General features: G+C 44.8%; 4 protein-coding genes across 4 annotated transcripts; all 4 read right to left on the reverse strand.

Annotated features, from left to right (window-relative positions):
* Window positions 1-1,461: 1,461 nt before the first annotated feature.
* LOC136999554 (uncharacterized protein F54H12.2-like) lies at window positions 1,462-2,799 on the reverse strand. Its single transcript, XM_067353891.1, has one exon. It carries the CDS (start codon window positions 2,797-2,799, stop codon window positions 1,462-1,464), a length of 1,338 nt encoding a protein of 445 aa, XP_067209992.1.
* A 1,547-nt stretch (window positions 2,800-4,346) lies between these two features.
* LOC136999555 (uncharacterized) lies at window positions 4,347-5,480 on the reverse strand. Its single transcript, XM_067353892.1, has one exon. It carries the CDS (start codon window positions 5,478-5,480, stop codon window positions 4,347-4,349), a length of 1,134 nt encoding a protein of 377 aa, XP_067209993.1.
* Window positions 5,481-8,127: 2,647 nt separating this feature from the next.
* On the reverse strand, window positions 8,128-10,030 carry LOC136999769 (uncharacterized). The gene has a single exon (XM_067354478.1). It carries the CDS (start codon window positions 9,704-9,706, stop codon window positions 8,180-8,182), a length of 1,527 nt encoding a protein of 508 aa, XP_067210579.1. The 5' UTR covers window positions 9,707-10,030; the 3' UTR covers window positions 8,128-8,179.
* On the reverse strand, window positions 9,714-17,792 carry LOC136999556 (uncharacterized). Its single transcript, XM_067353893.1, has 3 exons — window positions 13,157-17,792; window positions 9,922-13,068; window positions 9,714-9,787 (listed from the first exon to the last, which is right to left on the reverse strand). Exons 2-3 carry the CDS (start codon window positions 12,374-12,376, stop codon window positions 9,714-9,716), a joined length of 2,529 nt encoding a protein of 842 aa, XP_067209994.1. The 5' UTR covers window positions 12,377-13,068; window positions 13,157-17,792.
* Between the last annotated feature and the right edge of the window lie 3,030 nt (window positions 17,793-20,822).

Below are 20,822 nucleotides of genomic sequence, written 5' to 3' on the forward strand. Positions count from 1 at the left end.
ATATAAGCATACTATCAGTCTGTCGTTTTGGTTATAATCATCGGTGAAAAGACGAAGAAATTGCTGAAGGCTGTAACCAAGAGACAAATAGTAAAGAAACACGCAGCAATATTGACCGCATGTTTGCGAAAAAAATCCTTGTAGCTGCTCGGTGTTCCATCGATACGTGATGGAATTTCGTCGAAGTCGCAGATGAAATCGTTGATCCGAGTGTGGCGGGATTCCGTAACTATCGAAATATGTGCCGGTACCATGCTCGTCGATGTAAAAGGCGACCCAGTGTCTTCCGGGGCGGTCATGTTCGTCTGTATTAGCGACAATGGCTGTCGACCTCGTCCACACCCTCGGTAGTCTGTCGGCAGGATAGACTCCCGCATATCTGACATTGAGACGATGCAACGCGTGTAAGATTTCCAACGAATTCATTTGTCGCGTAACAAGACGGTGCTCGCGTGCGAGGAATTATTTGTATAGTAGAGTCGCAGGGGTTTACCTCCTTACGCAAAGAGTAGACGTTCTCGAATGATTGTGTGTTAACGGGGATGGTTTGTTGAGCGTAGCTATCGGTAGGATATTCTTCTTCTTTCTTTACGTACGGTGTATCTTTTGCAATGTAATAAAGTGATTGATTCTTCTCTTCTTCTTCTTCTTCCGTAGCGTTACGCCACGTTTCGATATTGCGAATTATATCAAGATTTTTATTCTTTTTCATAAAAACAGCACTGTCGGTTTTTTCGCTTACGCTCCAATTCTCATGAGAAAGATCATCGCAGCTCGAAACGATGCTACACTCGCTGCTAGTGTTTTGAGTGACTATCCAGCGTTTCAATTTGCAAGCGTTGCGTAACGCGCAAAGAAATTTGTCTGTAGAGCAAAATCGAAAGCCGTGGTGAGAGCACCGATGTCCGCTCTCTTTGACTTCTGGTAAATTTTTAAATGCCGGAGAAATTCCTTCTAGATTATATACGTTTCTGGAAAGTAGACGCCTCAGATAGTGTGCCTTTTCCTGCCCCCTGCTATAGATGTAGCGCGCTCGACGTGTTATTTCACGTAGTTGTATTACGAAACATTTAAGATCAGTTTCACCATCGAACCACTCGATACCGTGATAATTTCGCGAAAGCCAGTTGTTTTCTCGTCTCGATTTATCGGGTAAATCGTCAAAGGGATAGGGAGGCGTCATAATCCAGTGTCCGATGATTGGTGAGTTAATCGCAACGACAGCTACTTCTTTCGGAATAAACTTCTCGGTGGCATCGCGGAAACCTTGTATATCAATGACTATATCCATAGTTATGTCCAAGTACTCACTCTTTATTTTTAAACGAAGCGACGACGTTCGTGTCTCGAACAGGACTGAATCTGTTTCCGCTGCTTCACACGCCATTTAAGAAAACAGACGTGAGGGAAAAATGTGTGTAGTAGTAGTGGTGGGAGGCGGGGGTTTGGTGTTATAAAAGTCTAACCGGCAAAATCGACGATAACTTGTCGAGAGGAGTCTATTTCTAGAATGTTATCGAACTCTGCGTAAACGATACAATTAACGGTCGCGGTAAGCGCCTTTTCAAATTTCACTTCTAATCGCAAACTACCATGTTTCACGAGATTCCAATGTCCGGCGCAATGAGCGGACAAGTCGGGGGTAAGATCAAAAGCGAAAAGAGTGTAGCCCTGGCCATAATCCTCTCTACTTATAGAATTTCCCTCGTTCAAGAAGTGAATGCCGGTTCCCGAGAAGAGCGTGTGGTAGGCTTCGACGTAAAAGCCTTCGTCTTTCGAGAAGTTCGGTTGTAACGGTCTACTGGGAATTTGCATACCATCGGCATACAGAGAAAAGAAATTTATACCGTAGTTTTTGAAATTAAACGGATTCAGTTTTCTATCACCATTAAACGCTCTGTTATCGACAAAACCGACTATTACACGTTTTGGCAGTTGTCCGAGTATTACATTATCTATCGATTCCCCTATGAGTCCAGCGTGAATCGTAAATGTTTTAACCTCGACTTTTGTGAGAGGATATTTGGCGGTGGTTTTACTCAACATTCTCGCATGCGAGAGTAACACACCAGGGCTTATCTTTGCTCTTCTAACGAGCAGACTAGCGTCTAGAAGGCGTATTTTTGACAGTGAATTAGATTCCATAAGGCAAAACGAATCTTTCGAGCGAACGAGCCTCATTCTAACTTCCACCCCGTTGATTAAGAATTTATCCTGATTGAAAACGTCGCAGTGAAGATGGCCTATGAGATCTAGCGCCTGTTCGTCTCGAATGTAACGCGAGCGTCTCACGAGAGCCTGATTTGGGGTTTGCGACTCTAGGAGGGCGTCCATTAAACCTGGGGTATCCATATCCCACAGACAGCAGGTCAGATGGGAGTTTTTTGCGGGTGAAGAATAATTTAATAACGCCTCGATGTAAGCCCGATACGCGTAAGCGTTGTTTGGGGGCGACACGAGTTTTTGATTGAAATATATGTCGATTTGGTTGAACATGGAATGCAGTAAATGATTTACAGGGCCTACTTTGAATTCGGGGGTGCCAACGGCGGTACCACCTCCTGCTAGGGGGGTAGATTCTACGCGTACGCGAAGGCTCAGCATGGTGTGCGTGAGATCTAGATAATCTTCTCCATGACCGGGTATGACGAATTCTATAGGCGCGTCGTCCGCGAGCGACGTTACGGGTTTGTAATAAATCCATTGCGAACTCTCGATGCTGGTTTGTGTGAGTGGTAAAGAAAAGAGATCGAGTTCACTTTTTAAACACTCGTTTGAATGTGTATGAAGAAAGGACATGCTCCGTAAATTCCTAATTCACGCACTGATTAAGAGAATATGTCGGCTACACTACGTTTCTTGACTCGACGACGCCTCGTGGTGCCGGATGGCTTTTTGCTGTTGGTCTTTCTAGCCGCTGTGCGAATTTTCTTTTTTTTCGTTGTCTTTTTTTTCTTCGTGATTTTCCTTCGCACGCTGCTATTTTTCGACGATTTCTTTTTGCTCGTCTGACGATGAGGACGACGACACTTGGGAACCGCGATGCGTCTTTCGTGACTGAAGAAAGGAAACTGAAGCGCGGCTGTTTTCGCTGATACTTTATAACCTGTACCCTTCATCAAGCTAGTTATTTTTTCTTGGGCTTTTCTTTTGAGATTTCCACTCGATTCCTTGAAACGAGATTTGACCGCCTCCTTGAACGGTGTATTATTTTCAACATCCTCCATCACGCTAATGCCGGCGCGTAAAGCTTCTTTACCAACCGCTCGTACACCTTTACTCAGATAAGGAAGCGCTCTCCTGAATAATCCTCCGAGAAAACTACCGATTCCGTGTCCTCGTTGATAGGGTGCTCCGACAAAAACTCGTGTGATTCCTTCACTCCGACCTCCGTTTTGTATATCGTAATATTCATGGTCCTCCGGTCTAGTCATAGCGTGCGGCTTTTCTGACTAATTTTTTCTTACTGGAAACGTCTAAAGTGCAACGTCACCGTCAGCGTTCCCGATTGGAATGGTATTCTTTTTCCGAATTGATCTTTTATATCTATTTCAATCCTACGAAAATACGTTTGTCGTAATGGTATATAATGTGGGACGGAGAAATGTTTCACTTGATTCGCTCCGTACGCGTAATAATGGCCGTAATGCTGCAGCTCGACCGGTACTATTCGAAGAAGTGGAGTTTGCACATCGCCGGTTATATAAGGTTCACAAATATCACAATAAACAAAGAGTTTATCGGGAATACCGCGCAGCAATCCGTGCGGTTCGAGAGTATAGAAATTTCCAGCGCGCCCTCTTTGTTCTCTTTTAAACCCGAGTTTGATAAAAGGTGCTGTAAAAATATCTTTGGAATTAGGATTAGTTGCAGTAAGTGTTGTATAGAATTCGATTTCACTAGTCGTTAGGGCCCCACCGCAACCGAGTATTCGTAGAAGATTATCGGAAACGTTCATATGATGAACCAGATTGCATTTATTTTCATCGCATGTAATCTCGAACAAGATTTTACCACCACTAGCGTCTTCTAGTGTCAAATTAATATGCGAATTCGCATTTTTGCACGCTGAATTAATAGCGGAGATAAGTTCCTCGATATTTTTGTAAATACCATTCGGTATTACTCCTTGCGTCGACGTTAACGTCGTCCCGCCTTTCCTCGTCTCGCGACCATTTTCAATATCGACGAATCTAATGACATTTTCACCGTGATTTATGTGTAAAAAAGTAGTGGGAAATTGGATCTCGTTAAGCGCGACTTCCCATTCGCCGTGTAAGTGTATAGGATGGGGTAATTCTGTAATGAAGGAAGTGGTTGCATTGTCCGGAAAATAGCGCATACTACTATTGCTGGGAAGAATCAAGAGAAATTGATCCGTCCTCATTTCGAACAAGCGGGGTTAAACTCGAAGCAGGGATCCAAGAATCAAACTTGCTGGGATAACCACGCCAGCTAACCAGCACCTGTTTATTATTATCGCGACCCCGACTTCTTATCACACGATCGACGATAAACTCCTCCTCCTGCAAGTTTTTCTCAACCCGAGCCAATTCTTGTTCGTAAAAAATGCCGTCTATGACTTCTCCCGCTAAATCGCTCAGCTCGTACACACGTGGTTTTCGCCAATCGAGTATACGGTGAATTCGAAATATCTCCTCGCTCCACCGTGCCTCGTATCCTTTCTCGAAGACGACTTTTGCTCTACTGATACGAACGAGATCACCGACGTGGTATTTAGCCTTTCGACGTTTCTCGTTCGCTTCGTCGTCGTTGCTCCTCCATTGGCGCGTTATATTTTCACGTGCGATACGTGCATTTTCTCTCGTAACGACATACGGTTGCATTCTGGTGCTCGAATGACGGATGTGATTATAGGCGTTTACGATATTTTGCAAAACATCGATGTAGCGTCGCGTATTTTTATGCGTAAAATAACGCCACATTCGTTCTTTCAACGTTCTGTTGAAGCGCTCGACGATGGCGGCTTTGACATCCGGATTGCGGGCTACGCGAAAACGAATGTCATTTTCTTCCAAAAGCTTTTGTAGCGGTCGCCCGACAAATTCTTTACCCTTGTCCGTTTGTAGGTATACGGGTACGCGTCCGTTACTTCTCGAGAGCACGCACTGAAAAGCTCCCATTACGGAATTACTCGTCTTGTCGCGCAATGGTTCTACCCAGACGTATTTACTAAGTACATCGATAATCACGAGTAAATACGCATATCCGTCGTTGTAACTTTTGAGATTTCGGAGTTCGATCAAATCAGCCTCCCACAGATCGTCGATATTCGTTACGTTGTAATGCATTCGTGGAAATTTCCGTCGCAATGGACGATGTAGTGTGTACGCATCTTGCGCTTCGAGCCATCGCGCGACATTGTTACGGGATAAATTCGCCGCGCGAAACAGATTATCAACAGCCGAATAACCGGCATAATGCGCGGGATCATAGTACAATTTTTCAAGATCCGTCATTCCAATTTATTCCAATCGAGCAGGCGTCTCGCTACCGGTGAATCCGTGTTTCTCTTAGGAGTGGAACTCGCCGTAGGACCGCTAAGTTTCGCGATATTTTGCGAAGAACCGACTGCTAATAATTTTTTATTTCTCACTAGTGTGGAGGGAATGTTCAAGTCGTGAAGTAACCGCGCGAACTGAATTCTTCCCACGGCTTTCACGGTTTTTCTATCGCGCATCGCCTCGTTTATCAGGTCTGAGATATTTGAATCTTTTACGACGTTACCGTCTATAGTCACGACTCCTTGCTCATCCCAGCTAATTCTACTCGACGATGTTTTATCGAGTAGGTGTTTCGTTAGTAAGCGAGCTTCGGCACGGTAAGATTTCGGTACGCTTTCCACTATTCTTCCGACGCTTTTCATCACCTCGAGACTTGTGTCGTGTTCTTTCGGGAAGCTTCTCGTACGACTAGAGTCCGGAACGAATGAGCCCGTGAGATCGTGCGCCGGTACTCCTTCACGTGTGTCCAACGCATTTTCGTCTTTTTCTTCCTCTTCTTCTTCCTCGGCGTTACGCGTGTCGTCCTCTTGATTTCGTCGTCCTCGTGCTACTCGTACAAAGTGAAGATATCGCCAAAGAACCTCTTTGTACATCTTCCATCTCTCGGCTTCATCCTTCGGATAGGGTGAATTAAGAATTTGACTCAACTCCGCATCGAGTCTGGATAAAGGGGTCCCGGGAGTTCGCACGGAATTATTATTATTAGCGCTTTCGTTGTTCCCCGATGTGTTTTCCACCAGAGGTACACCGTCGGTAGTCGGCTGCGGATGATGTAATTGACGCTGCATTCTCTCGAGATTTTCCGTAGAAATTAAAACCATTTTTTTCGCTCTTTCCATAACGCTCAATATTATTTTCTCTCTTGTGTTTTAATCCGTCGCCCTGTCTATAAATCGCGAAAATAAGGCCTCTAATAAAGGAACGATGATATAGGATAAGAATCCACCTCGTTGTACCAATAGCTTTCTTTTATTCTTCCAATTTCCACGCTTTGACGCGATACGACGCAGCGCCGTTTTGTATTTGCTCAGACGATTTTTTTCGCGTCGTTCGAGCGCAACGTTACCATTGAGTGTGTTGAAAACGCATTCGCAAATACAGCGAATAAATTTTTCATCCGCGGTTCGCAGGAAGGAGGTGCGTTGATTTTTGTTCAGATGACACAATGCCTCTAGAAGACAAACGTTTCTCTTTTTGATCGAACGTTTAGCGGTTTTCGTTGCACTGTCTGACGCTGCTACCGCTTCTTTCATCGTGTGAAAGTCTCTCGCAACTGACGTCACGCGAACGCAAGTACATACTTTTTATACGCTTGAGAATGATCTGCGCGGTACGTAGACGTAATGCAACGCATCGTCGGGAAAGATGTTTGTCCGAAATCGATATTTGTCCGGAGTCGATTGTTTCAGATCGAGTAATAAATATCCGTGAGGGCGTGAGGTTGCGTCAAAGTATGCTTCTTCTAGAAACTTTGGGTCATGGGGGTACACTTGTCGCGCGAGATGGCGAATTTGAGCGCGATCGCGCGGGTTCTTGAAGACGGTTACGTAGTTAGAATTAAGAGATATGTCGCGCTGTCCACGTCCCTGGTGAAATAGATTTTGCGTGATGAGTATAACACTGAGATTCTTATGATGACTACCCTTTGTAAAAAGATCCACGATTACGTCGCACGAGGATGATTCTCTCATAAGATCGTCGATTATCACCAATTTTGGTGCGAGAGGATCGCAAGAATAATCGTCCGTTTGCGGTAGCCCTTCGCGAAACTCGATTATATTTCTCTTTATTTTACCCTCCCCTCTTCCATGTCCTCCCACTTTCTCTTTTGTTTTCGCAAACATGTATTGTAGTTGACGATATGCGTCTTGCCATTCGGCGTAATAAAATAAGACTCTTTCAAAAGAAACATCGGCCATTTCGGGTAAATATTTGAGAAAGGATTTTACAAAGACCGTTTTACCACAGCCGGTGGGACCGCTGACAATAGCCGTCCAGGGATGTTTCCAGCGTACGTCCATCTTGTGAAATGAACACCGCTCGTGTCTTCACTAACATAAAAAAAGCCGTGTAACGGTACGATGAAGTAAGCTTACCATCGCGGCAGAGGGCATTCCGCGGCGGAGGTGCGCGCGCGCCAGCGTACTTCGCGGCGGTCTTTTACGAGCTAATTCAGACCGGAGAAGCTGGACAAGCGTAAATGCTGAACAAGCGGAATTGCTCGCGTCAGCGCCTGCGCGCGCGGGGGAGTGAGTTCATGAGCTTATGATACTCCCCCACGATGAAAAGCTGCTTTCCACGGAAAGAATTGGGCAAAAATAGTCGTTTTACGTGAATGTATGTGGGGAGAGAGAGAGAGAGAGAGAAAGGGGAAAATAAACTTGGAGAAAAATCATTGGAGAATTATTTTTTCAGAATATAAATACAAAGCAAAAACGATATAAAATATAAACAATTTTATTATTTCTTAAATCTTTACATGACTTTTTTCTATAATTTTATCATTTTCTTAGCCTATTCTTATTCTATTTTTACAACACAATTTTTATTTACTTTTTACAAAAAATTTATAAACTTTACATATATGGAGAAAACATGCGTGTAATTATTTAAATAATAAAATAGAGCGAAGGAACAGCATCGTGAAATAACAATTAGCGTTCGGATAAATATCCATAAGGGACGGAACAACGACTGTCGAGAAATCTACGTTTTAGCAACACGGGTGTGCAAGCTTTCACTTCGTCGCGTGTTATTATTTCGTGAAAGGCTGTACGTCGAATTGCTCTGAAACATAGATTTATCGAACGCGATTCTACCGTTGCCGACTCCGTCCCTTCCTCCTCCTTCTCTTGACCTTCTCGCTCTTTACGTAATAATAATTCCCTAATACTATTAAAATTAACTAAGCGTGAGTTTTCGAAATTTAGAGTTATGCCCTTTACTTTGCAAACTTCTCGCGTTTGCCCTTCCGCTGTGCGAACCACGTATGCGTAAAATTTCGGACCACCCGATACAAACGCCTCGATATAGCTACCGCGACCATAGCTCTCGAGTTCGTCCGTCATATCGCCTAGGAAATTACCTTTACGCACTTCGTATTCATCGGAGACACCGCTGCTCACGTAAATACACGAGTCGGTATCGTAATATAAAACGCGACGATTCAATTTATCTAAATATTCGTATAATACAAGACGCGCCTGTGCCGTCGTGAAAGCCGCTATAACTACGTTAGTAAGAGGCGAGGGTACGTCCAGCTCTTCTCGCAGTCGCCACGAAACATACATCACTTCCTCGTTTACGGGTAATATTTCGATTATCTCATGCTGAGGACTCGTGAGTAAACTCGCTAAACGCTGTTGAGTTTTTACGATCTCGGTATTCGGCAGGTTGGATCGTTGACCAAATTTCCCCCAAAAAGAATTTAAACATAGCTTCGCGACCGAGCGCAAACCAGGATTTTTCGCGATGTTTTGCTTATCGAGAACGACACCCTCGGTTTTCTCGTAGTCGCGAAGATATTGTTCTTTAGACACGTCATCCTCACACTCGCTCGGCCATCCGCTGGCTTCTTGTTTCAATTTTAAAAATGTGTTTATATATTCCGTAAATAATCCACCCTGCTGTGTATCGGGATCGTAGCGAGCTGTGGTGTATTGCCAAATCTCACAAACCCTCGTTACGAGATAACCTTTGTCGATGGCTTTGCGCAATTCAAGCGATACCCACGTACCCTCGAATTCTCGCTCGGACGGCTCGTGGGTACATTCTTCGTGTGAAAATGTTTCGCAACAACTGCGACACAACGCGAATAGTAGCTTTCCACGCACGCGATAGGGTAATACGGGGTGAAAGAGATCATTCGGAGGGAGTACCCTGCAACGCACGAGACCTTCGACGGAATCAAAATTGTAACACGGTCCTATGCCAATTAGAGTCGAGCATTCCTCCGCGACGTACACCGTGGGATGTCCGATCGGGAAAACCCCGGTCTTCAGTACGTACGGGTACAGAGAACACACATCCACGTAACGTATCTTCTCCGTATCCGTAATCTCGTACCGCGTCACGATGTTCCCCGTACGTCCACCGTAGAACGCATCGCGCGGGTTGAGCGGCTCAATTTCTATCATCGGGTGATTTTGTAAAAATTCACGCATTTCCCTATTTTCCATCATTTCGCGATCAAAGACGCATTCCCACTTCTCTATCACCGAGTACCCCCGTCTTCGAAGACGATACGTTGTTGCGATGGTGCGCTCATAACGCAAATCAATCGTATCGCCGCGTTCGTTGTTTACCGTTAGTTCCCTATCGCGATTAATCTTAAAACACGACGGACATCCGTGCCAAAAACAACCGTGGAATTGCAACACGTGATAGTGTGTTATACCGTTTTCCACCGACTCGTAATAACCATCGACTAGCGTGCCGTCTTGCAGACGATATTCCCGAGTGCGTCCTGCGTGGGTGATGTTATGTCCGAGCTCGCGCTCCTTCCACACCAGCCACTGAAGTGCCTTCCGCGATTGGGTATTCGCGCGTCTGTACCCGCCCGGTGGAATTATTCCAATTTCTCTTTCACGTAAAAAGTTTTTTCTAAAAACCCTCATACACGTGGAAGCGATTGTTGTGCATTCCTCGAACGGACACACGCGACCGCACTTCAAGAAAATCTTTCTGAAAGACATACACGCGCGTCTCAGAATATTCACGTCGTTGCGACAGTAACGCAATATCTCGCATTCGAAATCAAACACATAATTCGTACGAATCATTTCCGCGTGCCACGCTAAAAACTTTTCTCGCTCGTTCGTATTCATACTATCGGGTGAATAATATCGAATATCCGGCAACGGACCGACATATGACTGATTATCGTTGGTATTAAATAAATGCGGAAAAATGCCTTTGTCCGAAGTATTCGTCAGGCCAAAAGCCTTCGGTAACTCCGATAAACGCATTGGCATATAATTAATACTATCGATAAATTTCGTATGTCCCACTGTTAGTACTACAATTTTCGTCCCGTTTAAGATTACCCGCGGTTCTAAGGCGGTTCCGCTCTCAACAATATAGCGTAGGATAAATTGCGCATCGAATGCTTTCGCGTTATGAGCTATACAAATTATGTGTTTAAAATATTTAGTCGGACGTGTCGCGAAATCTACAAACTCCTTTACAGGATCACGACGAAATATGTATTCACGAATACCGCACCACCGACACCGCACCGAAGTATCCTCAATCTCGGCACACGTTTCGCAAATCTGCTGCGCGACGCAAAGTGTAGGTACGTGAATATTTACACTCGCGGTACCTTGAAGCGTGTCATCCTGTCGCGTCTCGAAATCGTAAAACACGAATGCGACGCGACTTTCTGTTTTAAGTACGCACTCACCCGCGTTTTGTTGTTGCTCTCCTCCCTCTCCCAAAATGTGCTCCGTGTCGTTAGTACGGAAATTAGCTTTGTGAGGGAGAGGAAGCATGTGACAAAGATGATTCAACGGCTGGGCAGAACGACACGTTGAACAGTAAGTCACACCGCATTCGTGTTGTCTATTACGCTCGATTAAACGACCGCATTCTTCGCAAAAACATACGGTGTTGCAAACGCTACGAGACGATTGCCCATCGTATGATTTTTGCGCACGATGATGCTCAAGACACGCGTGATTGAAAAATTCGCGATTACAATTTTCGCAATGAATACGTTCCGCGTCGAATCGCTCGCACGAAGGTACCGCGTAACACCGAGGGCATTTATTTGAGCATCGGTGTCCCCTTACATCGCTGCGGTAACCGACGTTACACGGTACACAATAACCTCGGCTACCCGCGGCGGCTCTTAAATTTAAAATAACGCTGTAATGTCGTAATTCAGCGTGATGTAATATGTTTAAACACGCGACCGGTTCGCGATGTAGTGAGGCTAGTATCGCATTTCCATCAAATAAGACTTTACCCCCGTGACCAAAAGTTTCCGCGCTATAAACCATTATCGCGATGTTTTCCGCGGCTAAATATTGCTGAAAATGCTCGATTTCGCGAATACCGCAACCCTCTTCTGGAATTGTAATACCGACTTTCCTCGTTAAATCACATGCCAACTCACGTTGTAACGAGGAATGACGGTATCTCACGGCGTTCCATCTTTCTTGTAGGCTACCCGTACGTAAATTACCACGTTCATTGTAAATTTGCGCCGTTACGAGTGCGCGAGGAAAACATAAGTTATCAGAGTTGGATATCGTTAAAATCGAGCGTTTACCAGCGATATCAAGCGCATTACCCGCACGACCCGTAGGAGGAGTGACACGGTAAACGTGGATATTGAATTCTTGCGCTACGTTCAAGCCCCCGGAGCTTTGAGCTAACGAACTCACGAGGTTCCAGATATTCTCGTGAGTCAAATCACGAGATGGTCGGAACGAAATACCCGCGGGCCCGTGTGAAAGATTCGGGGAATCGAAACTAAGTCCGATGTAATCACCGGGAACACAGGAAAGTACCGCGTACGCGTGAAGCTCGCGAAACGCGTTTTCTAACCACGCGTAAACCTCCTCCCCCTCTGGTAATGATCGAAGGCGAAAACCAGCCTCTCTCCCTACTACACCGAAATTTCTAAACTCACGCACGTTTTCCCTTATTAAATCTAAATAATTAAAATTATCCCCGTTATGATTCGCGATCTGTTCCGGCGCACCAACCTGATTCTCCGGAAACAACGCTTCCTCATCCTCTTCTCTCTCCAGTCTTCCCTCCCCACGAACTCCTATCTCGTTGTCGTCGGTTTCTTCGGCTTGATTTTCCGCCGACTGCTGCTGCTGCTGCGTGTTTTCTTCCATTCCTCCCCCTCCTCCACCAAACTGAACTGGAAAAATCGAAAACAAACGAATTAGTTTATCTTTAAAATTATTGTTTTTACACTTTCATACTCGAATTTTACGCGTTGTTAAAATTAAAAATAGTAATACATTTCATATTAAATTCTCTCACCTTTATACAGGATTATTCCCTTTCTTGTTCACCGTTGATCGTGTTGATCATTGATCACTAATATTCCGGCGAGTAAGAAATTTCCGGGAAAACAATTCCTAAAAATTTCCTCCGGTTAGAATAAAGGTATTCGAGTATGAAAAAGCGTTATCTATGCAAAAATGTATAATTGTATTTACCTCTTTCCCTCAAAAGTTCCTCTAGAGTCTGTTCTTCCGTTCCACTCAGCTCCTCCCCCATATCTTCCTCTTGTACCTCATTATCATCATCATCCTCATCCTCCTCCTCCTCCTCCGAATCTTCTATTATTATTGTATTTTCACCTTCTTGGTTAAACTCTAAAAAATTCACCATTGTTTTTTATCGGATAAAAAATTTTTATCCATTTTCTTACTGCGATAAATTTCTCATTACTCACCTGGTGAAAAAATCTCTTCCTCGTCAAATGAACTCACTTCGTGAGTTCCAACTTCTTCTTCCTCGCTCTCGCTATCCAAGTTAACGAGAGGTGGCTCAGGTGTGAGCTCGATACGTGCACGCCCTAAAAACATTTAATATTTCATTATTTTAAAAAAATTTACCAATATGAAATGCTTATTTTTCATAAAAGAATGTGTGATAAGACTCACGTGAGGGTCCGGCTTCGGGTGAAGTATCAGCCCGTCGCCTTATTCCGTGAGGAGGAGTATACTCTTCAGGACGTGCAATACGTTGCACTCCTCTCACCCCCGCGATCCTGCGAGGCGATACATTCCGATGTTCTACTCCTAAAAGATTTTACTCTTTTAATTTTTGAAAATTATATATACATATATATATAATAAAAATTGGAATATAAACTCACCGTTTTCACTTGCTTCCGAAATCGATCGATGAAAATAAAATAATAGAAAAGCTATATGCCCACCCGCATCCTCCACTTCTCCATCACCGAAAATACTTCTCATTTCGATAACTTCACCCGCGTAGATTACAAGTCTCTGATAGGAGGCAAAATGCCCCAAGCGAAATAGCACCGCTAGCACTGCACTAGGACACAGCCCCGCAAATTTCGCAAACACTTCAAAATTTTTTTCATCGTTGTCTGATAACAGCGATAAATATCTGCTCACATCGAGTCCGCACAAAGCGCGTGACAGTAGTAAGCATGTCTCGACGGTTTTTCTTAAATTCTCAACCATTTTCGCGTACTCAAGATAATTTCGCCCGAATTCACGATACGAAGAAACACGACGCGTGTTGTCCACTACACTGAGAATTTTGAAATGCGATTTTTCTCCGTCTCAAACTTCCTATTTATACCTTCAGTCGGATCAAAAAAATCAATCAGTTTCAAGTTGTACATCTTTCACAAAGATTTCCGCACATTGGCGGCAACTTTACAAGGTGTATATTACTTTAGTGTTCGAAGGGTTTATCAGATAAAAAATACCCTTCGGACGATGTCGATATTCTTTTCCTATAACTTTTTACAATTTAATTGAGAGTTAGTACGTGAGCAAAACTTAATTTCGAAAACTCACAGTAATAAACTTTCACGTGTAATATAAAAAGGTTTACATTTGCTTACCCTATTGTAAATTGCTTCTTTTTTTAACGGTACGGATATTTCCGATCTTTTTTTTGTCTAACCCTTTAGATTCCATATGTTTAAAATGTAATTTTTCCAGGGTCCAAGTGTAAATAAATAGTTTTATCGGATTGGAGATTTATAGTTTTAGAGCTTTTTAGGATGAAAGCTCGTAAAAATTCCGTTGACTGCAATATTTTAATTTTTTCTCATTCCTCAGTCCTCAGTTTCTCTTCCTTTTGTACCCTTTTTGATTTTTTTCCGAATAATTGTAATGCGAGACTGTGCAGGATGTAACAGCGCACGAACCGATGTCCTTACTCCTTCTTTTATCAACGGTCGTTTTTAAGAGAGTTCGAGAAAATGTAGAAGCAATAAACATCGTATCCAATCAGATGACTCAAAATTTTTATGCGCACGCATTTTCCCACTACTTTTCCGATTTTCTACTCCATGCGATTGGGAAAATTTTAATCATTCGTTTTCTGACATTCGAACGTGTGGGTTCAGCAGCAGCAGCAACAGCAGTAACAACAGCAGCAACAATAAAGAAGATACAGCATTTTTGTATTTCATTTTGTGTCTACGTGAAAACTAGTATCATGAGTAAACGCAAAGAAATTTTAAATTCTGAACATCACGAAGTGCGCGGTGACGTTTCCGGAGCAAGATACTTCAATGGAGAAAAATTTGAGCAAAATTATATGATGTTAGCCAACACCACTTACGGACTCAATTCCTCATATACGAAAAAAATTCATGTTGGGTTGCAAACTTCAATCAACGATGACGAGTTTGATTTCCAACCCGCTGTTAAATTTACTTCCAAGGGAGCCGAGGGTATTTGCTTCAACATGGTGGAGTGGCAGCAATTTCAAGAAAACATGGAACTTATGACTGATTATTTAAATGGAAATAGTGTTAAGTCTAACTCTATTATTATCAAGAAGATAATTATAAATTTCACCACCACCTATGGAGCAAGAGCCCTGCTATTGAAATATCAGGAGCAAGAAGAGCCTTCTTCGGGAAGTAACTTGGCTGCAGAAGAAATCATCCATACTCCGAAGAAACCACGAACATATTCCTACGCAATAGCAATGCAAAAGACTACTTTTCTCGGACTGGAAAACTTACTCGATTGCGTAAACGCTAATTTAAATCAGTTAAATATAATCGCAAACAGTGTTAATGATTGCTCTAAATATCTTATTAATGAAATACAGATAAATTTACCCAACAAGAACTTCATCGAAAGTAACATTGTAAAACACACTATAAACACTAATTGTCACAATATTCAACATAATGTACGTTTGCAACTAAAAGATTTAACATTTCTCGATACATACTTTGAAATAATATTTTTAGAATTAATTGCACTTTACTTCAATCAAATTGTACGGATAATCAAGTTGCAGCGAAAATTGTAATCTATACGAACGTACATTTTTCTTGCATATATGGATTTGTTTATGACTCTCTGAAAACTCTCCAAATAAATAAAATATTTTTGTCTATAACGTTCGACCATGTACTTTTAAGAAAAATTGTTGCAAATAAACATATTTTTGTATTCCATTTCTTGCATTTGTTTCCTTCCCTTTTCGCATGTTCCTGCACGCTCCACTCGCCATCGTCAATTCTTACAGCACGTTCAATCTGCGAAAACGGGTGGCTGACGCTCACCCCGTTCACGCAATATCGCGCGCTCGACCCCTTAACCATCACACCAAATATCAAACTAAAAGTCGAATGATCATTCGTCGCTGCGACGTCATTCTTTTGTTCGCTATACGTGCCAGAGAGTCCGGGGTACCTCATATAGACGCGGCCCCAGCACATATACATCCCTTCCCTTCGCAGACTAGAGGCGACTGTGTGACGTCGTTTGTTTACATGCTCCATATCTGCCAGAGAGTCCGGGGTACCTCGTATAGACGCGGCCCCAACATATATACATCCCTTCCCTTCGCAGACTAGAGGCGACTGTGTGACGTCGTTTGTTTACATGCTCCATATCTGCCAGAGAGTCCGGGGTACCTCGTATAGACGCGGCCCCAACATATATACATCCCTTCCCTTCGCAGACTAGAGGCGACTGTGTGACGTCGTTTGTTTACATGTTCCATACCTGCCACAGAGTCCGGGGTACATCATATAGACGCGGTCCCAGCATATATACATCCCCTCCCTGCCAGGTCCCATAGCCATAAATACGATACACCATTTTACTATCATTAGATGTATAGGTAGCCCAGCAGACTAGGACCAGGACTAGAAATCCAGCGATCCAGGTTCGAACCCAGCTTGGATTTTTCTCAATTCCGAAAAATAAAAATCACTTGTCAACAGCCGCCATCTTGTCAACAGCCGCCATCTTGTCAACAGCCGGCATCTTGTAGACGTCCATCATGTTGGACCCACTGCCGCCATCTTTTCCCTCTCCCCTCCCTGTGACGTCATTTGTTTTGACGCCAGATCAAATGTAGGTCAGTGGGTCAAATATGGGGTAGGTGGTGGGGGTTTGTTGTGACGCCCCATACCTGCCATATACTACTCACAGTTCCTTCTTAGGAGGGAACGGGGGTCCGGCTACCCCTCAAGGGACTTGTCCCGATTAGCCGGAAGGGGTTGGCGGCCCTGACTTCAATCGCCCGGGTGCCTGGTCTCGATAGGTGTGTTTATTTAAAACACACCCCCAGGATAGAGGAGCATTACCTCGATAAAAAAGCCGGGGCCTGACCAGCCTCGTTAGCACGCCGGTGCTCCGGCATAACGGTCGAGCCCCCATTGCACGAGGGGGGCGATTGCGTCCCATACCGTAACCCCAGTTTGTGGGGCCGGGGGCCGGTGATAGTGTGGCGGCACTATCACGGGCTGCGAGGGTGGTAAAACCTCTATAAAAAGACCCGGATAGACCGAGCTCGTAAGCCCAGGGTGGGCAATCGGTCTAGGAGAGGAAAAACTCCGATATAAAATCCGGTGAAGGACACACTGTCAACAAACCAAGTTTATCTTTATGGGAATGGCAGATAATCAAGAGGAAGGCTTACCGTCTCAGGGGAGTCGGACCCCCAGGGACCGGCGCGGTGGAGGTCCTGTCCCGGCTTCTGCTGCGTCGTCATCGTACGTCGGGCTAATTGCAGGGTGTTCGCCGAGCTCTGCAATTAACATAGTGATCGGTTCAGTGTGCGCACTGTATAAAAGGAAAGGGAAATTAGGACGTTTATGCCACGATTTCCATCCGAACTTTATATCGGATTTGTGTCGGACTACCTGCTTTATTAAAGACAGGTTAAAGTGTGGTGTGGTGAATTGTGATTGCAATTCCGATAAAGAATGGGACCTATTGAGGTTTATTGCGGAGGAGGATGGAGAGAGCACGCTCCAATTAACGGGATTGGAGATGGGTGAATCCATTGTTCGGGTTTGGCATACAATGGAAACATTGTTTAGGAGTACGGACCCTGAAAAGGAAAAGAGGTTAAGTTATACTTACCTTCTTGGGTGTGTTGTCCTGACTGCGGGCGCTGATCTGCTTGGCGGGGACCTAAAAGAAGAAGAGAATATTATTAAAGGGGCAGAAATGTATATAAGGGAAGCGGGACTACCTTTCGCCCGTGGATACCTTGTGTATGATCGGCACAAGGTGGACACCACCCTCATCCGGAAAGAGGGTGGAAGTGGGGATCCCTCGATCCCGGAGAGTAGGGGAAAAGGCGAGGATAAGGTCTTGGAGGATTGGCGTGCTTGTGTTTGTGCCTTGGAAGAGGACAACGCTGCACAAAGGGCTATGGTTGAGACCCTTTCAAGGAAGCTGGAAGATGCGGATAATGAGATCCGCACTTTAAGGGAAAGGTGTCGGAGATTAGAGTCTTCCCCTATGGAAAAACTCGTCCCTCCGACATTGGGAATGTCAGCAGAGGTTTCCTCGGATGGATATGCGTTTTCGGATAAGTCCGATCCATCGTCAGACCCCACTACTGACACGGAGAAGGAGGATTTTCCACATCATCCCTTGGGCAGAGATGGTGAGGAAATGAGGAAGATCGAAGAGGTTAATCGTGCATTGGCCTCAGTGGTCTGTTCCCTGAAAAGGATGGAGTGCCGTATCGCGCGACTAGAGATGGGCGGACGTACCGCTCCTTCCCCGGTGCGTGAAGAGGCCAAAGGAATGAAGAGGAACAAAGGGATAGGAGTCCCAAAAACCCCCCTCTCTCCCCTGAGGGAGGGTGAGGACACTTCGGGACTGGACTCGCTTGGCGGAAGGCCTGACCTCACTTCTTTGGAGGTAGAACCGCCCGCTAAGTGGTCCAAAGTGGTGAAGGGAGATGGAAGTACGAGGGATAAGGGGCCACGAAGGCCTCCTTTAACCCCTCCCACTTCCACCAATAAGGTAAGGGAGGAGAAGGTGATCCAACCCTTTTCGGGTGGCTCATCCGACGTCGGGAAAAGGAAGAGGATCCCGCGGAGTCCTGCAGTGGAGATTTTCTCTCCCTCGGGAAATTACGCGGAGGCCATGAAGTTGGCTAAGGAAAGGATCCATCTTGAGGAAATCGGGATACATTCCCTCAAGACGAGGAAGACAAGGAAGGGAGGAATCCTCCTGGAGCTTCACAAGGACTCCAGTGAGAAGGCGGACGACCTGGCCCACAGGATCCGTGAGGCAACGAGGGACTTATCGGGAGGAATTAGGGTCTCCAGACTTTCGAGGAGGAGTAATATCCGACTCGTTGGTCTGGGGGACCCGACCTCCAGCAAGGAAATCGTCGACGCAATCTCCCTGTGGGGGGGCTGCAGTGCGGACGACATCAGGGTTGGGGAGACCCGCACCGTGGGACGATCGGGCCGCACCACGGTCTGGGCCCAATGCCCAGAGGAAGCGGCTGAAAGGCTAGCGGACCTGGGCCACATAAGGATCGGATGGGCCCCAGTGAATGTCGAACTCCTCAGGCAAAGGGAAGCCCAGTGTTTCAAGTGCCTGGGTAGAGGACATTTGCAGCAGTGGTGTCCCTCCAATTTGGATCGGGCCCGCTGCTGCTACCGATGTGGCAAGGAGGGCCATACGGCGGGGAAATGTGGGGCAAAGCCGCACTGCCCATTGTGTGCCTTGAGCGGGCGTCCCTCGGGCCACAAGACTGGGGGTGTGCTGTGTCCCCCAATCCCTCCTCGGAGGGATAGTGTACGGGATATTGCGGGGAAATGGTTGACCCCAACGTCCCCCTCTTCCGGTCTCAGCAACGGGATTGAAACTGGTTGGTTTTGCCGAATTCCAACGAGGGAAAGAAGAGGAGGACGAGGATTGACTCCGGTCATCATCACTACCCTCCCCTGGAAAACGGAAAGGAGGTGAGTGGGTCTCAGCCTAACCAGGTTAGGCCCACCTCAATTTAGGGCCCTTATAAGGCCCGCGAAGATGGTAGCGGGGACAGGAGAGTCCGGACCATAACCGGACCACCACTCTGGGATCAAGATCCTGACACCAGGACCAGCAGAGGGGGGAGATCGAGAAGTAATGCGCTAGATCGTCTGCCTTGGTCTTCCCCCGAACACGCCGGCGTATGTGGATTTCGCGGGGGTGGTTTTAGTCGGTAGGCACCGTTCATCCCTGACTAGTCAGGGTGAGCGGTGAATCCGACACTCCTCCCGTCAGGCTGAGGACTAGCAACCCTCAGCCCTTGCACGACGGGAGAGTCTTTTGAAGATTTCCACCCTCGAGGGGGCCTGACGGGTGACCGTCAGGTCCTCGAAACAAAAAAAAAAAAAAAAAAAAAAAGCATTTCGTAGGTGTCCTGATTTTTCATGCAGGTCATATGGTAACCCTATTCGGTAATCAATATACTATAACTTTTGTTTGTCCTTGTATACATTCTAATAAACACAATCAAACACAAACTACTCGTTTAAATATTCCCATTCATGAATGTAACGAGAACATTGCACAATTTGATCAAAATATTGATAACAAGAACATTGCACAATTTGATCAAAATATTGAAAATAGGAATAATGATAATTGTATTATAACATCCTCAGTTTTACGACCCATTAATGAAGTTATACCCGATGTTGAATCTGTTATTGAAAACGCTGAAGTGCAAAATGCTCCATATTATACATTACGACGGAAGACTACAGAACCCATACAAATGTATACTGAACTTCGAGCTGAAGAGTTAGCTTGGTTTTTCCTCTTTCCAAAAGGACGAAATGGACTTCACGAGCCATCACGGCCATATTCTATAACGCCATTAGATTATTTTCAAGCACGCATTATGAGTCAGGATTCTAGATTTCAGCGGAATGATTATTTATTTTATTCTTTATCCGTTATGGAATATTATCGAGCTCGACAAAATGTTGGTGTATGTCTTAGACTAAGACAAGGCAATAATATACCAGAAGGTCTTGTACAAAATTTGCATATCAATATGAGAGCTTTACGTGGTTCTAATGCTTACTGGCAAACCGCATGTAGTGGTTTAATTGCTATGGTGCGTAATTTAGGCCCCCCACAATGGTTTTTAACATTAAGTTGCAATGATTTAAATTGGAAAGATATATTGCAAGCATGTTTAATTGCAGCAGGAAGAAAAGAAGAGAATGTAGATGATCTTTCATTCGATCAAAAACAACGTTTAGTTGTTGAACATCCGGTAGCATTATCTCGACATTTTATGGTTTGTGTCCATGCTATTATGCGTGTATTACAGAATGACAAC

The sequence above is a fragment of the Linepithema humile genome, chromosome 4, assembly GCF_040581485.1.
Source record: "Linepithema humile isolate Giens D197 chromosome 4, Lhum_UNIL_v1.0, whole genome shotgun sequence".
Taxonomy (NCBI): domain Eukaryota; kingdom Metazoa; phylum Arthropoda; class Insecta; order Hymenoptera; family Formicidae; genus Linepithema; species Linepithema humile.

What these genes read in the sequence shown, in the direction of transcription:
- LOC136999769 (XM_067354478.1), bottom strand. Translation starts at nt 9,706, where the DNA reads ATGATGGAAAATAGGGAAATGCGTGAATTTTTACAAAATCACCCGATG.
- LOC136999555 (XM_067353892.1), bottom strand. Translation starts at nt 5,480, where the DNA reads ATGACGGATCTTGAAAAATTGTACTATGATCCCGCGCATTATGCCGGT.
- LOC136999554 (XM_067353891.1), bottom strand. Translation starts at nt 2,799, where the DNA reads ATGTCCTTTCTTCATACACATTCAAACGAGTGTTTAAAAAGTGAACTC.
- LOC136999556 (XM_067353893.1), bottom strand. Translation starts at nt 12,376, where the DNA reads ATGGAAGAAAACACGCAGCAGCAGCAGCAGTCGGCGGAAAATCAAGCC. An exon ending in TTACGAGTCGGTGGAAAACG is followed by an intron (nt 9,788 to 9,921) that starts GTATAACACACT and finishes TTGCGTTATGAG; the next exon opens with CGCACCATCGCAACAACGTA.